General features: G+C 37.6%; 1 protein-coding gene across 1 annotated transcript; it reads left to right on the top strand.

The window, feature by feature from the left end:
• The first annotated feature begins 1,118 nt into the window (after positions 1 to 1,118).
• LOC105500045 (lysyl oxidase) lies at positions 1,119 to 16,341 on the top strand. The gene is made up of 7 exons (XM_011772944.3): positions 1,119 to 2,076; positions 2,431 to 2,539; positions 3,900 to 4,037; positions 5,259 to 5,415; positions 8,928 to 9,023; positions 9,367 to 9,482; positions 12,779 to 16,341. The coding sequence occupies exons 1-7, from the start codon at positions 1,446 to 1,448 to the stop codon at positions 12,783 to 12,785; spliced, it is 1,254 nt and encodes a 417-aa protein (XP_011771246.1). The 5' UTR covers positions 1,119 to 1,445; the 3' UTR covers positions 12,786 to 16,341.
• Positions 16,342 to 18,829: the final 2,488 nt, after the last annotated feature.

The following is an 18,829-nucleotide window of genomic DNA, read 5'->3' on the forward strand; positions in this document are numbered from 1 at the left end:
AGTAGTGTTAAATCAGACCATTTAGTAACCATTTTTTTTTTTGTTGCGAGGTTTCTAGCACTGCCCAAACCCTGAGTGGTATATGAATAACTGGTCCATTATGTATCTCTTTCCAGTCAACATAATTTATCCCCTCCCTACCTATATTCTCTTCTGACCACTCCTACTTCCTTCTCTTTACCAAAATCTGAACTCTAAGGCTGTTTCTTCAGCAACTCCCTTGTTTAGATTGGAAGATAAATCAAACAGCAAGCGATGTTTTACTGACTTTCAGTATTTAACAGAGATGATTTAATTTTTTTTTAAACCAAAGTCAAACCTCTTTATAAATAAGATGAAGGAGAAAGATGTCTTATAAAATGCATATGTGAAGATGCCTTCTGAGTGCTTTCTCGTGCAGACTTGTTCTAGTCTTTAGTAAATCTTCCTTATAGACACTGTGGAGATGAACGATTGCTCTCCACTTCCACTCAAAGTACAAATCAGGCCGGCATTTTGAAAAAGAGACAGGTTTATTCATTGCTGCAGCGTTAGCTGGCTTTGTTCCCTGTAAAATTTCACTTTTGGTTATTAAAATATTCACTGTAGGAAATAAATTTGTAACCCATTTCTCATATTACCTACACACAGAAAAACAAAATTTGATATCCTGGGGTTTATTTGCTGAGGGCGCTTCCCATAAAAGCAAGTGAGTGTGCGTTGGGAAATGTGTCTGGTTAACTCTTCTATGGATAAACTTTAGTCACAATCCTCCCCCGCCCCCCTCTCGCCCCCAGCACCCTCCCAACCTCCCGACTTCCCGCCTCTCAAGGGCTGGTGACCTAATAGCATTTTTCTTCGTGCATATTTTGGCGTCGCCCCATGGCCTGGCTGCCTTCGCCTGTCTGAGTTTTTTGAAATTCCTGCATGTTCGCCCCAGATTAAGCCAGTGTGTCTCAGGATGTGTGTTCCGTTTTGTTCTTTCCCCTTAACGCTCCCTGTGCAACGTGTCTGGGGGGAGGAGGGCAGGGAGGGGAGAAAGGGAGGGGCAGAGGCGAGGAGCTGTCCGCCTTGCACGTTTCCAATCGCATTACGTGAACAAATAGCTGAGGGGCGGCCGGGCCAGAAAGGCTTGTGTAACTTTGCAAACGTGCCAGAAAGTTTAAAATCACTCCTCCTTCCTTCACTCCAGACACTGCCCGCTCTCCGGGACTGCCGCGCCGCTCCCCGTTGCCTTCCAGGACTGAGAAAGGGGAAAGGGAAGGGTGCCACGTCCGAGAGCAGCCGCCTTGACTGGGGAAGGGTCTGAATCCCACCCTTGGCATTGCTTGGTGGAGACTGAGATACCCGTGCTCCGCTCGGCTCCTTGGTTGAAGACTTCTCCCTCCCTCACGTGATTTGAGCCCTGTTTTTATTTTCTCTGAGCCACGTCCTCCTCGAGCGGGGTCAATCTGGCAAAAGGAGTGATGCGCTTCGCCTGGACAGTGTTCCTGCTCGGGCCTTTGCAGCTCTGCGCGCTCGTGCGCTGCGCCCCGCCCGCCGCCGGCCAACAGCAGCCCCCGCGCGAGCCGCCGGCGGCTCCGGGAGCCTGGCGCCAGCAGATCCAATGGGAGAACAACGGGCAGGTGTTCAGCTTGCTGAGCCTGGGCTCACAGTACCAGCCTCAGCGCCGCCGGGACCCGGGCGCCGCCGTCCCCGGTGCCGCCAGCGCCTCCGCCCAGCAGCCCCGCACTCCGATCCTGCTGATCCGCGACAACCGCACCGCCGCGGCGCGGGCGCGGACGGCCGGCTCATCTGGAGTCACCGCCGGCCGCCCCAGGCCCACCGCCCGCCACTGGTTCCAAGCTGGCTACTCGACATCTGGAGCCCGCGAAGCTGGCGCCCCGCGCGCGGAGAACCAGACCGCGCCGGGAGATGTCCCTGAGCTCAGTAACCTGCAGCTGCCCAGCCGCGTGGACGGCATGGTGGGCGACGACCCGTACAACCCCTACAAGTACTCTGACGACAACCCTTATTACAACTACTACGATACTTATGAAAGGCCCAGACCTGGGGGCAGGTACCGGCCCGGATACGGCACTGGCTACTTCCAGTACGGTAAGTACCCCCAAGTCCGCTGGAACCACCCGTGCACCTGGTCCCCAGCTATGTGGCTTCTCGACGTGGCTGCCTGGGCGCGGCGGGCCCCGGTCCTCGCAGATCCAATCCCTCCCCCAACGCGCCTGCAGTGGCAGCCCTGGAATCTAGTGCAAACCGCGCGTCTGGCCCCTCCTGCTTCCTTTTCACATTGCTTTGCAGCCCCGGGAGTCCCCAGTTCTCTTGCTGCCCCCTGCTCCACTCTGCAGTCCCGGTGGGAGAAGGGTGAGGAGTAAGGGACCTAGAGGGGTAGGGAGTTGGAGCGGGGGGCGCCGGGTTGTTTCACTGCTGCGCCCGTCGCCTGCTGACGTTTAGGTCTCCCAGACCTGGTGGCCGACCCCTACTACATCCAGGCGTCCACGTACGTGCAGAAGATGTCCATGTACAACCTGAGATGCGCCGCGGAGGAAAACTGCCTGGCCAGGTACGGGCTGAGATGTCTGAGGCCCCGCTCCCCGGTCTTCCTTCAGGGGGCGCTCTGGTGCCTGCTTCTGACTGCTACTGTTCCGCGCAGACAAGTGTTAGGAAGTGGGACAAGAGCTGGGAAGTGGGACGTGACCTCCTGGGCATGCTGACCTGGACGGAGAGTTAATATTTTGAAGATTTCTGTGGGTTCTGTCTCAAACTGCAGCACGAATCAGAGAGGTGGCGCAAACCCTTATCCTGGAGACTGAAGTCTCATGCTCTTTTTCCAAGATACTTAAACTTGGGAGTCGATTGTTTCCAATCACTTTTCATAAAACAACTATACAGTAATTCAAAACATTGATTGTAATGAAGGGTGTGTTAATACCCCCTTAAAAGAATGGGGGCAAATTTGCCATCGTAGCCTCATTGGTAAAGACTAAGTTTTCCTCTTTTGTTTGAGACCACGATGAACTTGGTTGTTTCGGTATTACTTCAGCCAGAATAAGATCATGAGCAAGAGCTTTGTTCTTCCACTATTCTAAAATAAAATAGTAACTCTGAGATTGGGGTTCTCTGAGTTTACTGCTAGGAAACAGCAGAGGGAGCAAAATATGTTTTAATAAAAATTTAATCAAAAATGTAAAGTGTAAAATAAGGTCATCAATACCATCTGAACATATAGCCACACTAAATATATTAGTAGGAACACAGTAATGTTTATTTGTACATTTCTTCTACTTTGACCCTTTACAATTGTCAGGCTAAAGGAAGTGAAGACATCCAAGCTCATTTTCATTCCTGAGTCTTGCATCACTCACACCATTGAACTCCCTATGATGTTTTTACAGTACTGCCATTGTTTTGGGGTAGTGAAGTTACAAAATTATTAATTTAAATCTGGGTATGCTCTTCTAGAGTTATTTCCTCAGTTTGCAACTTATTAACTATTTTGAAAGTTTTGCTAAATTTGAAGTTCGTAATATCTGTGAATTATTTTTTATTGGGGGATTATTTCCACTTCAGTTTCACTCGTTCATATGATCAAACTTGAATTGATTCTAGACATAAAGTTTACTTCTGACATTTAGATTTTTAATGCTTATTTATTATGTTTTTACTGTTAAAATCTGTGGATTTCCATAGTTGTTATTCATTCACTTATTCACCAAATATTCATTGAGCTCTGACTGCTCCAAGACTGTTCTAGGAGCTTTTCAGCAATGAACCAAATAAACTAAATGCCCTGGCCTCTTGGAACTGATAGTCTAGCTGGGGAAGGAGGATTGTCACTACTATATAATGGAAGTTTTATTTGTAGTTTTGTCTTTAGTTAATATTCTATGAATATAATAATTTTTCTTTTTTCAAAATCACAGTACGGCATACAGGGCAGATGTCAGAGATTATGATCACAGGGTGCTGCTCAGATTTCCCCAAAGAGTGAAAAACCAAGGGACATCAGATTTCTTACCCAGCCGACCAAGATATTCCTGGGAATGGCACAGTTGTCACCAGTAAGTAAATGGGCCTCCTGAGTACTTTTGAGTTGCTTTTCAATTTTCGGGTGATTTTTGACATCACAAATGCAAGTCTTATTTCTTACCTAAAAGGAGAAAATTGCTATTATTTATATTTTGATTTTTTCTCTATGTAATTTGACATAACCCATCTACTACAGGATCCTGTTATCTTTTGAAATAGAAAATCTGAGGCCCAGCTTATTAAAGCTGTTGATAGGATACAGCAATTGACTTCAATAAAATTTACTCCAATGCATTACAGATAGAATTTCTTTAAAAGTCCATTACAGCCAAGATCATCTACAGTTAGTTAGCATTAAATAGCCTTTCATAAAGACCACACATTTTTTATCACAAGGATTCAGAAACCATTCTCAAAGAAAGATGTAGATGATACACTCCCTAAGCTCAAAAAGACCTGTATCAAACCCAAGGTGGTTGCCTGTTCTATCCTAAATTTAAGGAGTTTTACATAAGGTAATTCTATCATTTGCCTTAGTAACTTGCCTGGGTGTTAATTGTCAGGAAATCCTGATGTGTAGCCTTAAACTTACTTCCTGAAATCCAAGCCAGTCCTCGTTGTTTTTCCTTATGTGGGAAGATGAACAGCTCAGCACCTTCTGTTTAATGAAATGACAAAAGTAGATATAAGTCACCCAATTTCCTGATAAAATAGGAATACTTTACTTCTAAATAAAAGTGTATACTATTTAAATAATAATGGTGGATAAAACATGCCATGATTTCTCCTTTGCGTTTCACTAATGATTTTAAATATGTGAGAACTCAATTTTTTAAAAAATCTCATAGAAACCTTGAAAAAGTAATGTGCTGCTATTTGGAATGAAACATCAGCAGTGGCAGCCAAGAGGAATACACTAGAGAACACATGGCAAGTTTCACTTCAGAACAGATAATTTATTGTCCATTTCTCTGTAATATTCAAAGACAAAACAGGGTGCAATAAGAGAGCAAAATAATGAACTAAGTCTTTTGTCCTAGTAGCAAAGTTAAACCTTGCAATTTTGATAGATTTATGTCCTGGGGGGCGGTAGGGGGGGAAACCCTAGCATGAATCTCTCTTTTAGAAGATAAATTTGGTCTCAATTTTAATGTGAAAACAAATTTGTGAAGCCATGGGGGAAGTCATTTAATATCTTCATTGCTTTCTCTGTATGTAACTGACCACCATCTTTTTGTTTTGTGGGACGTTAGACATTACCACAGTATGGATGAGTTTAGCCACTATGACCTGCTTGATGCCAACACCCAGAGGAGAGTGGCTGAAGGCCACAAAGCAAGTTTCTGTCTTGAAGACACATCCTGTGACTATGGCTACCACAGGCGATTTGCATGTACTGCACACACACAGGTATGTTGGCACCCTGAAATCTGGAACCTCAAGCCTCAGAGAGAAACAGGTCATCTACCATTAGTTAGCATTAAATAGCATTTCATGAAGAACACACATTTTTATCAAAAGGATACAGAGACCTTTCTCAAAGAAAACTGAAGATGATATACCCCATGAGTCTAGCATTTTCTTTCCTCTCACCTCTCTTTTGTAAAGCATTCAATTTGAGGTCCACGTTGTCAAGATGGAAAATAATTGGGAAAAGGAAAATGACGGCTTGATGATCCAAATTACTTTTGAAATATTTCCCATTATGCATATAGCCCCTATTCATGAGCACAGGTCAGTGTGGGTCCTTGTTATGTTCCACAATGAAGAACAGAAAATTACTCTCTGAAAAAGTCTGAATAGTCAACAACATATGCACCCATTCTGTATTCCTTAACTGGCTTAGTAAATAACTGTAAAAAACAAACAAACAAACAAAAAAACCAGATATCTCTGTTTTTTTCACCTGTGAAACCATTCCTTCCTTCTGTTTTATGCTGGAAATAGAATAGTGATTGGGGTTAGCAAATGAAGGAGAAATACATTTCTTTGAAAGCACTTTAAAAAGTTGTCTCTTTTAATAATGCAAATTAGAGCAGAAGGACACCATTTCTTTCTCCACACGTATATATTTAAATCTACAGTATAATTGATGTCAGATGTTGTTGGGATGGATTTTTCTAAAGTAGTGCTGAACTAAGCAGTTTGTGTGTGTTTTATCATAGGAAAATGCGTGTCAGTTAAAAGCTATGTCAGTATTTCCATATGAAACCCTAATTTGTAAAAGGACATTATAATTTGACTCCCGCCCAGATCTTGGCAAAGGGTAGTGAATGTACATAACTCAGGGTAGAAAGGGATCAGCAGTTGGCATCTTGGGAAGCAAATTCCAGGGCTGTGGCAGGAAGCTGTTTGGTGACCTAAATGTTACCATTGCTTTTTTCTCTGAGCTTAGAACATCATAGCAATTGGAGGGGGAAAGGTTAACTTCTACATGCCTCGGGACAGTATTTATTTAAGAAAGAAGAAATGTAACTTACCCACACATTATTCATGTGTGTGTATAGAGATTCCCTTTTCAGTGATCTGCAAGTCCTGTGCAAGGGACCTAGAGTTTATTCGCCCCATTTATAAAAAGAGGCACTCTGGACAGCTCACTCTGAAATATTTGAAGCTGGGATTTGGACAGCTCACTCTGAAATATTTGAAGCTGGGATTGTAGACATTATAGCACTTCTCGTCCCCCCCTTCTTTGGGGTAACCCCATTTCATTTTATATGGTAGCTTTCTTGTTAATCATCTTCCATATATGTTCTTTTTAACCGTTATTCACCAAATTTTGCATTGAGTGATTTATATATTTGATTTTTTTTTCATTAGACCAATTTCTCTTTCACATGGCTTCATTTAAAGGAAAAAATAATCTCTCAATCACCCAGTGATGACTTAGATTAGTTTTACTGAATGCTGCTTAAATGTATTCAAGCATAAAACTAGGTATAACTTCTTTAGATTTATACTTGTATATATTAATAACTCCTGCATTCTGAGATAAAAATTTACATATTAAATATATACAAAACTAAAACAGCTGCATTCACTTATTAATTTAATGTAACAAATAGCATGTATTGCTAAAACTCAAATTGCTGATTTAGAGAGTCTCAGCTAACATTCTACATTTAAACTGTTTTTATATTTTGACTTTGCCTACATGAAATGCCTGATTGCCTTAGTAACTCTAGTTTTGGTTTGCCTATGCAAATAAGCAAAGCTTATACTTAAATTCTGCCAGCTGATGAATTCTAGAGTGCCAATTTTGGCATTTTTAAAGGTCTTTTGTCTATTTGAAGGCAAGATAAGCATTGAAGCATTGTTTAAACCCATCTTAAATGAATATCTAATCCAATGAATCCTTTACAATGTCATGAACATTGTGGTAGTAGTAGAAGTAATAGCTAACACTTATTGAGTATGTATTATATGCTAGAATCAGAATTGTATGCTGGAATCAGACCAAAAATTCTTCATTTTATATTGACTACTCAACATACTGTTAAGTGATGTATGGATCAAGGTAGGAATCTAGACGATAACAATAGAATATGAGTCTCACTGCTGCAACACTGACCCTTCTGAGTTTGACCTGTCTGTGCTATTGTGTGCTGTATGACAGCACAATTCTCCCCTGCTCTTCCTAAAACAAGCTATAGCTAAACCAGCATTGGCAGAGCATGCCAAGGTGATTTTACTCTCTCTTGGGTGACCAAAGTGATCTTAAACAGTAAAGCAATATTGGTTGCTAGAATTGAGTGACAGTATTGAGTTAAAGTGAATCTAGCACGTACTTTTAAATTTAAATTATTGTTAGAATGAAAATACAAGTTAAAACATTTTGTGAAGAACTAATGGAATCAAGAATATACCTACAGACTCCAATCTGAGGAAACTTCTCCAGATTATAACATTCTTAAAAGCAAGGATTGTATTTGTTGTATTTTTCTCCTCCCAGCCTATAGAAGGCACTCATTTACTTATTGACGTGAATGTTTTAGCAAGTGGAGTGATGTGGCATTCATCAGTTTCGTCATGCATTTACCCCTTCAACAAAATATGTCATGTTTCAGTGACTGTATGAGAAAGAGTATAGTGTGGTAGTTAAGAACAGGGACTCTGGACCTTGATTATCTAAACTCAAAACCAGCTTAGCCACTTACTAGCTGGATGCCCTTCGGTAAGTTATTTGATCTTCGTGTGCCTCAGTTTTCTCATCTATAAAATGGAGATAGTAATAGCACCTCATGTAGTTGTGAAAATTGAATTTTCATATGGGTGTGTGCGTGTGTATATATCCACACGCACACACACATATATATATTAAAATGTTTACAATTGTTCCTGCCACATACTATTTAATAAATGTTAGTTATTCAAAGATGCAACATAGACTCCACCCTTAGGGAACTTGCAACCTCTGGTTAGCTATATTCTTACATAGCATGATTATAATGCAGAGCAAAAAGGGATAAATACTATAAAAGCTACCCACAATAAAAAGTATCATGGCTGTTCAAAGTACAAGAAGGTAATTTCCAAAAGGGGAAATTGAGGAGGATTTCACTGAGAAGAGGACATTTGAGCTAAGTTAATTATTATGTGCCCTTTATTCTTGAACTGTTAAAATTCTAGAATTTTGATAGAGAACTATTTTGTTCCTTCAGATTGCATTTATCTCTGGTGATATATGACACTTTTAAGAAGTGAGATGTACTACTACTTATATTAGTCCTATATCTTTTTTAGCTGGAGGTGCTATAAGGCTGAGTAATAAATACTTCTCAAGGGAGATGAAATATAAGTATAGTTTTATGTCAGACTCTTGTAAGTACTAACTCAAAATTTAATTTGCAAATAATAGCATATTATTTAGCATAGCCCGACCATATACCATCATGTAAAATTTTGTATGTTGTTTATTTTAGGGATTGAGTCCTGGCTGTTACGATACCTACGGTGCAGACATAGACTGCCAGTGGATTGATATTACAGATGTAAAACCTGGAAACTATATCCTAAAGGTGAAGACCTTTGAAAATACATCATGTATTTATATTGCAGATCAATAGGCCTTCCTTTCTGGATTCAAATGTTAAATAATCATGGTATTGGAAGCAATTATACATCCTCAAACTATTTCTAAACAATCTAATCTAATCTAATCTAATCTGTCTTATTTTAAAGAACTTCAGGGGGAAATACGCAGTGTCCTTCCATAATATCTCCAGAGTTTAACCACTTAAGTTAAAAATCCCTTCCCTGCTTGATTTACCTAAGTCCCTCATTAACAATTTCCTTATTGTAGCCCTATGGAAAAAAAAAATACTGAGGAACTCTAACACAATTGCTGTTTGTATTGTCCAGGTCAGTGTAAACCCCAGCTACCTGGTTCCTGAATCTGACTATACCAACAACGTTGTGCGCTGTGACATTCGCTACACAGGACATCATGCGTATGCCTCAGGCTGCACAATTTCACCGTAAGTGTTATTTGCTTAGCTAAGTAATTGTCACAAATAATTTTTGTTCATGCTCAAACATTATACATGGAATGTATCTGTTTCTACTACTACAGCAGCTTTCTTGTAAGCAGACCAAAGGCAGAAAATGGTATGCAGTCTGATTTTCTTTTTTCTTTTTTTTTTTTTTTTTTAATAATGGAAGGCAAAGGAGAATGTACTAAGGTTTTTAGTTTTCAGGAGAAGCTTACTTTTCAGGAGAAGACATAAACAGACCACAGTGTTTACCCAGAAGGCATTTGTGAAGACCCAATACATCAAATTGCTCAGTATGTAGAGTGGGTGAGCTTGTAGAAGCCCCAGTAGTTGCTTCCTGCCCCTTCCTCACAGTCCCTGAAAGAATTGCTAGGATTCTTCAAAGTACATTTTGAAAACCACCGCCATAAAGTAAGCAACTGAAGAGATCAACCCCCCTGGTCTGTACAAATTAAGATGTCATATATTTGAGTTCTAGAACCATGGATACTAGGAAAATACTCTGCAAAAGATTGAGGTATGTGGAGGTTTCTTCATAATATTCCTTCTCCTGAAACTCTTCTTTGAATGGAATCTTGAAAGATATCTATTCACAGGGAGGTGCTTTGATGAAAATAATGAAAGAAAGTTGGGTAGGTTTGCCTGCGTGCCTGTCTGTCCTGCCCCATCTCCTTAAGCACTACCTCCCCAAGTGTTGCTGGGTGCTAGATTATAATTACATATGCCACTTGAGTTATGGCTTCCCAACAATGAGAATACTATTTCCATTGGAATGATACTCAACACTCAACAGCTTTGCTTTGTCACTGGGGAACCACCAGTGCCACTGGATCATACAGACAGGTATAGCACAGCTCTACTAGAAACTCATAATTAATAGAAATTTCTGCCTGATACAAAACCCAGGACTTTATACATAAAGAAGCAGAGACTGTGCTTTACAAGTGTTGTCACAGCACTAGAGATAGATGAAGCCTATGATAGCAAAAGAATAGCACTGAAAAAATAGTCACATACATTCTTGTGAACATGCCCACAGCACAGAAAACCTGGCAGGTTTTATGGCCCATATTGTGTGGAGTTGGTTATAGTATAACTAACCCCTGCCCCCCACCGCCAGAACACCTGTATAATTTAAGCTAAAATAATTTGCACTTAAATAAACAGATTAGTTAATTTTTCTTAATTTTTATAATTCCTTAATTTATTCATCCATTATCCATTTATTTATTCATTTGCACTCTCATTTTTGTACTGTTTGTTGATGCCCTGAACCAGATATTACTGAATAATGCAAACATAAATAGGACTACTAATCTCTATATTGCTGTAGCCTTATTACACTATTTTCAGTTAATTACTTAGGAATTTCTTTGTTTAATGTCTGTCTCCTGCTCCAGTCAGTGATGGCTGGGATCTAGTCTCTTGTCCACTGTTATATACCCGTTGTCAGGTACAGTCTGCCACCTTGCAGCCTCTCACTCACTGCTTAATGAATTTCTTTCTCAAATAATTTGAGTAAAGGCATTTGGAGTAGGGGAAGTGAGAGAATTACACATATAACTGTAATAGAGATAACAATATGAAAAGTTTAAAATAAAATGTGATGGGATCAGAAGGACCTTTGTTATAAGTTTGGTAACTCCCAAGTATGTCTTACTGACTTCCCACTAGAAATAGGTCCGGAGTGGTCTGTTCCATAGAATGTCTCTTGCTTTTAATCAGTAGATTCTGTTGAATTGGATATTGCCAGGTATTTAGAAGAAATAAAAATTGTTGTATTGCTCCAGCAATATGATTGTACAAGAGGGATTCCTGATGTGGTCACTCATATAGAGTTGGGTTTTTTTTTCCGCTAGTTATTACTGAGTGTAACAAACTTCAAGAGTGGTTGAAGTTGGAATGTTTATAACCAATATAGATAAGATGAAAATATGAAAAAGTGAAATTACTCATAATTAGTGATCATAATAAAATATCATACTTATTCTGAGTGGAAATATTGGGGAAAGTATAGAATATTTGAGAAAAAACCCCACACCTTCAGGATAATAATGCTCGCTTCTTATATTCTGACTTTCACATCAGGCCTTCCTTCCTAGGAATCAGAGTTCAGAGAGAGGAGAGGTGTCTTTGGGCTGAGTTTCAGGAGTGACTTTAGGATACATTTGAATTGGGCCTTGAAGTCTGAGGGATGCACTGGGGAGCATTAAGGAAAGGAAGCCCAGGGCAAGTCAGCATCACAGGCAACTTGCATGGCAGGAGGAAACTGCAGGGCATGTTTGGAAAAACAAGTCTTCTAGTTTGGCTAAAGCATAAATTTCGTGGAGTTAGGAGTTGGAGAAAAAGGATGGAAAAGTAAGTTGGGGCCAGATGGAAGACAGCCCTGAAGAGCAGGCTAAAATTTATTCTGGAGGCAGTGGGAGGCTGAAGCTTTTTGAGCAGGAAGTGTAACTTGCCTAAGGCCCTCAGGTCATTCTGGTGGCTGTGTAAACAGCAGTGAGTGTCACTCTGAAGACATATCATTTATCAGTTCACTGATTTCTTTTCCTGCCAGATATTTAAGAGCATTCTGTTGATGTGTAAAAGCCACCCAGTAAATAAGTGTGTGCTGTTAATGTACCCTCTCTCCTTCATTTTCCTCATTGAAACAAAATGTATGGACAAGGTGACTCTGAGGCTCCTTTCAGTTATAAAATACTGTGTAAGTTTTTTTTTTTTATTTTTCTCATCACAGAATTTACTGTTTGGAAATTGATAGCTTATGATTTGGCATAAGTGCATTTTTACTTCCTTACATGAAGATCTATGATCGCATTTAAATACAGTAATATTTGATTGATCTTTTGGTCCAGTTTCTGCCTATTAATGTATTATTCTATATCCAAAGTCATGCTGGAGAAGGACTAATTCAAGATGGAGCAGAGGCCTTGACTCTGCTTCTTGGTGGATGTGCCACCCTTGTTCCATGGAGTGAATTCCCCTGGTCAGGGCTGCTGGTGCCAGAAGTCCTGCTGTACTCTTGAGTGTTTCAGAACTGGTTTCTTGCCGCTAAATGTGAAGAGTGTAGGCATTGGGCATCTCTGCTGTTGACATAGTCACTATCTTCAAACCATTATTAAAATGATATGCTACTGCATAATTTCACAACATGATTGCTGCTTAGATGGAGGGAAACTGTTGCATAAAGTTTTTAAAAGGTTGACTTTAAATTTGTCTATTGTACTCATTCATTATATTATAAGGTTAATAATTTGTCTTATTTTGTCTTCTTAATCTAGGTATTAGAAAGCAAGGCAAAACTCCCAATGGATAAATCAGTGCCTGGTGTTCTGAAGTGGGAAAAAATAGATTAACTTCAGTAGGATTCATGTATTTTGAAAAAGAGAACAGAAAACAACAAAAGAAATTTTGTTTGGACTGTTTTCAATAACAAAGCACATAACTGGATTTTGAACACTTAAGTCATCATTACTTGGGAAATTTTTAATGTTTATTATTTACATCACTTTGTGAATTATCAGTGTTTCAATTCTGTAATTACATATTTGACTCTTTCAAAGAAATCCAAATTTCTCATGTTCCTTTTGAAATTATAGTGCAAAAGGGTCAGTATTATTTAAGTGAATGAGCCAAAATGACTTTGAAGTGAAACTTTTCTAACGTGCTGGAACTTTAGTGAAACATAATAATAATGGGTTTATATATGTCATAGCATAGATGAATTTAGAAACAATGCTCCTACTGTTTAAATACATATGGACACATCTGGTGCTGAGAAAGAAACAAACACATTACCATTGGTGTCAAGAAATATTACTATATAGCAGAGACATGGCAATACATGTATTCAGATAGTTACATCCCTATATAAAAATTATGTTTACATTTTAAAAATAAGTAGATAACTTTCTTTCTTTCAAATGCACAATTTCATTTTGACTTGAGTCAACTTTTATTTTGGAACAAATAAGTAAGGGAGCTGCCCAATTCCTGTCTGATATTTCTTGAGGCTGCCCTCTATCATTTCATCTTTCCCATGGGCAGAGAGGTTGTAAGTGGGATTCTTAATATCACCATTCTTGGGACTGCTATATGTAAGGCAGCCACGAAACTGGGAAGTCATTTTGATGACTGATGTGATACATCCAGAGATAATATGCATTTAAACATATTAAAATATTTGCCAAAGATACAATTTTCTTGCTGACATAAAATCATACAAACAAGTCCCCCCCAAACCACAACTGTCTCTCAAATAACTTAAAAAAATTGAAAAACATTTTAGGATTTTTCAACTTTTCTAGATTTTAAAAAGATGTTCAGCTATTAAAGAGAGGATTGCTAAAAATTTTATATTATCTAGAACACAGGAACATCATCCTGTGTTCTATTCAGGCTTATTCAGGAATCAGTCACACACATGTGTGTGTCTGAGATATAGTCTAAATTAGCAAAGCTCATAGTATTACATACTTGAGGGGTTGGTGAACAAAGGAAAAATATACTTTCTGCAAAACCGAGGATCATGCTGCGTAATGAGACAGGTGTGATTGCATTTTAAACTGTGAAACCATGTGCCATAATAGAATTTTGAGATTTTCGCTTTTTCCTAAATTCAAGAAAATGAAATTACACTTTTAAGTTAGTGGTGCTTAAGCAGAATTTTTCCTACATTAACCAGTATTAAAATCTCAAGTAAGACTTTCCAGTGCCAGAACACGTTAGGTGGAATTTTAAAAGTGCATTGGCATCCTGTATTACATATCATAGAATTGTAAAGTCAACATCAATTACTAGTAATCATTCTGCACTCACTGGGTGCATAGCATGGTTAGAGGGGCTAGAGATGGACAGTCATCAGCTGGCGGATATAGCGGTACGTATGATCCTTATCCACCAGGGCACACGCTTACCAGTAGACAATATAGACAGAGCTTTTGTTGAGCTAGTAACTGAGCTATGGAATAGCTTCTTTGATGTACCTCTTTGCCTTAAATTGCTTTTTAGTTCCAAGATTGTAGAATGATCCTTTCAAAATGTAATCTTTTCTAATAGAGATATTTTAATATACTTGCTTTCTTAAAAAACAAAAAAAACTACTGTCAGTATTAATACTGAGCCAGACTGGCATCTACAGATTTCGGATCTATCATTTTATTGATCCTTAAGCTTGTATTAAAAACTAGGCAATATCATCATGGATATATAGGAGAAGACATATTCACAATCATTCATTGGGCCTTTTATCTGTCTATCCATTCATCATCATTTGAAGGCCTAATATATGCCATGTACTCACATGCTATGCATTGAGACATAAAAAAGACTGTCTATAACCTCAATAAGTATTAAAAATCCCATTATTACCCAGAAGGTTCATCTTATTTTATTTTTAGGAAATAAAATTACATGTCTATAAAATTTCAATTTTAAGCACTATTGTTTTTCATGACCATAATTTATTTTTAAAAATAAATTAAAGGTTAACTATATGCATGTGTGTATTTCTAATAATTAAAAATGTGTTCAATCCCTGAAATGTCTGCCTTTGAAATATAACACCTACTACTTGGTTAATTACAATTTTTTTTTCAATTAGGAAGCTAAAAATACTACTTTATTCCTTATGTGAACTTTCATTCCCCTCCTGGCACCTCTAAACACACCCAAGTAACTCACAAGTACTGATTTAACACTCAGTATTTTTGAACTTCTTTGAATTATTTTGAATTTTGAATCTCTTCTCTGAATAACTGCCAAAACTCAAAGATAATGATTAGTTGATGGAGGTTATCAATTAATAAAATAAAGAACACAGTCGAGTCTTACCAAACTCTAAATACATTTTAAAAACTAGGAACTGGCAATGATAAAAAGAATGCTGAGTACTGACAGGAGATTGGCTTTTACACTAAAAAAAAAAAAAAGAAAGAAAGAAACGGACTAAATAGGAACATAATTTCGGAGTTTATGAGTCAGTTTACAATATGCCATATTAGTAATCTCATAATGATTCAGACCACAGTCTGGGTTAAAGATGTCTTGACCTCTGAGGCTAGCACTCAGTCTTCCAACAGTAGCATAACATATATGAGTATACAACTTGCCTATTTCCAGAAAATCTGTATATTTTTATAGAATAACTTTATTTACAATTTCTATCATCCAATTACTCACTAGGCATTATCTGTAGTAACTTTTTTCGGAATATTCAGATGCTAGAAGAAATGCAATTCACTAAAATTTTCCTGGCACTGAGAGTTAATCTTTAGCAGATTGCATGAAAATACTGAATTCCTGGTAAGGAGATACTTTGTTTATAAAATAATGTGTTTTGATACCAGTCAGTGTATTAACTGCTAACTAAAAAGTACCCTTTTTTCTATATATATTTTTTCTTTTGAACTCATATTCACAATCAATATATTGAATCAGTGAGTTAAGTCTCATTCCTAGCTACCAAAATTCCTGGGCCACTTTTAAACACTAAACATTTCATTTATCCTCTAACCTGAGATGGTGCTGAATTATTTAAATCTGAATGTAAGATGCATTAAATCTTAGCTGATGGTATATAAACATTTAATTAATATAAAACTGCTTGCTATAAACTAAGTAACATGTCATTTGGTGTTATGTTTTTAATGAAGTTTTAGCTTCCCCCAAAGTTTTCAGGAATGTTATTTGTAAGACATTTGTAACTTTTTTGAAGAACTCTTATTTTAAATGCTCAGACATTGGCTTGATATTCTTCTTTGCATTCTCATATTCTTTTATTATACATCTATACTATGATTGCAAGATTTTATAAAAATGCCTTGAATAAATGATTTCAAGTGTCTATAGTAGTCATTTGTTGTTATATAAATAAATCATCTGAAGTTCATTTTAGGTTAAAATGTTATAAGCCATGGATATGGTTGGTAGTTTTTCTTAATTGCCTTTTGTATTCACAAGTTGTTTAATAAGATCACATGACTGGAAATTTGTCTATGATGGATAAAAATTTAGCTGATGTTTTGTGTAGACACTGTGGTCATACATAAACTTTTATCACCATTACCAGCTACTTATAAGGACACACAGCAGGCATTGCAAGAACAATCACACTGCTTTAATTAGGGTTTACAAGAAATATATCTGACTATAGATGTAAACACACACATATGTACATATTTGTTTAGGGAATACATCTAACTCTAGCTATAAACTATTTACGTAAAGAGATACGTTGCTGTCATAGTAATTCGTATTTAAACCTGCATCAGATTAGCCAGAAATCTCGCAACCTGAGAGGGCAAACAGGCCCAAACTTTGGGCAAGTGTTTTTGGGGAACAACTCACAAAATTAACCCACAAAAGCAATTCATCCTTAAGGAGTCTTGCAGGTAAAACAGATGTAGACTTGTGGCTGGCAATTTGCAGATTCGAGTTGCAGAATAACAGTGATACTTAAAACCACAAATTTCCTGTTTCTATCTCCTGCTCAAGGCAAAGCATCATCATTGCAAAGATGATTTCCTTTGTCTCATCAGTGTACAGTGTTTCAAGCAGTGTTCGTTAATTAGCTCAGTAACCAAAGATAGCAGTGTGTAGATCTTTCCTTTTTGTCTGAAAACTTGTCTGTCTTTATGTGACTCATTTGTTAATATTTCTACTCCTTACCACAGATGTTACTAGAGGATTAACACACAGGTTGAATAAATCACTAATCATAGCAATTTGTAGCTTAAAATCAGAGGCCTTTCCCCATACTTCTTTTTAATTTGAAGAGTAAATAATATTTACATAGAATTAGGAGAATATTGATTTCCTAAAACATGTACTAAAGAGTTCCAGTTTCACAAGATACTCAAAAAGGATCCAATATTAAGTAAGTATGGGAAATGTTATCTTTCCCATATTTTGGGAGATTCACAATACTTTTTAGCATATATAAGTATCTGAGAAATCCTGCGGCAAAGAAACCACTTCGTTATCTAGTGTTTCTTAAATTTGTTTTGTCACAAGTCTTTTTTTAAAATAGCTCTCACTATCCTAGTATACAATTTTTGTTGGAAAACTCTGGGATACACCAACTTAAGTAATTTTAAATTTGTAGAAATGAGATCATTTGCAAAGTATTTAAAATAAATGTGGCAGCATTTGAGCTATAGGACACAAGGATACTGGATATCCAAAACTCACTAATTTACTGCCTGCCTCACTTTCTAAAAACTACAGAACATGGTTAAATAAGACCTTTTCAGTAGAAAGGATTATTTAACTCTCTAAATCATGTTCTATTTTAGAAAAAAATATAGGTTTTTCCTATTTGTTAGATAACTTGAATGCTTTTAGGTAGCGCTTATTAAAATCTCTTCCCTCACAAATCTTAGTTGTTTATAACACTAGAGTGAAACAATCATTTTCTTCATGGTTCATTCAGTTTGTATACTTAAAAGTATATTATGCATAACTGCATGACTTAATTTTCAATTAAAGTTTTGTACTTCCCATTGTGGGCAGAGAAAAATGGGATTGGAAATAAATGGCTTGGAAGGATGTATTCATATATTTATAATTTGCTACCAATAACTTGTTTGTTTCTTAATTATGCGAAGTAGCCACAAACTTTGGAGAGAGAAAACAAATAGAGCTATACAACCAAAAAGAGAACCATTAAAACAATTACCAAGAATATGCCTGTGTCACTGTTAGAAACAATATCGCCAGTTCTCAATTTATATACCAAATCAAACCAGAGCTCCTGACACAATTGTATAAGTAGGGGCTAAAGACAAATTTAATGATAGAGCCTGATAAGAGATCATTCGTTTTTAAAAAATGAATCAAATAATATTGGGTCTCCATTATATATGTCTTTAGTGACTTAATGCACGAATCTTGAGTCTGACAATTTGAAGCCAATATTACCAGCTAGTCATTTGCAAACTGATGAGCTAAACCCTTGCCATACAGCTAATATTGGAGTCAAGAATTTTCAATTATTATTTTTGACATTATTTTTTAGAATGATGGTATTAGAAAAAAACCTTTTAAACTGATTTATAGTTGGGTTAGTGCTGGGGCTAAGATTCTTGAATAAAAAACAACCTGGTAGCTGCGATCACTTCACATTTGTGTTAGGATTCTAGTTTCTGCTGACAGGCATATATCTTAAGCTTGCCTGGTCAAAAGAGGAATTTTGGGTTCATGTAACCAAAGGACAAGGGTGGAGTTTGCTGTAGGAGCAGATGGAACCAGGAAATCAAACACCAGCAAGATCACATTCTTGCTGCCCATGCTCTGTTTCTTTGTGAATCAACTTTATTTTCTTGGTTTAATTG

This window comes from Macaca nemestrina, chromosome 6 (genome assembly GCF_043159975.1).
Source record: "Macaca nemestrina isolate mMacNem1 chromosome 6, mMacNem.hap1, whole genome shotgun sequence".
Lineage (NCBI taxonomy): Eukaryota > Metazoa > Chordata > Mammalia > Primates > Cercopithecidae > Macaca > Macaca nemestrina.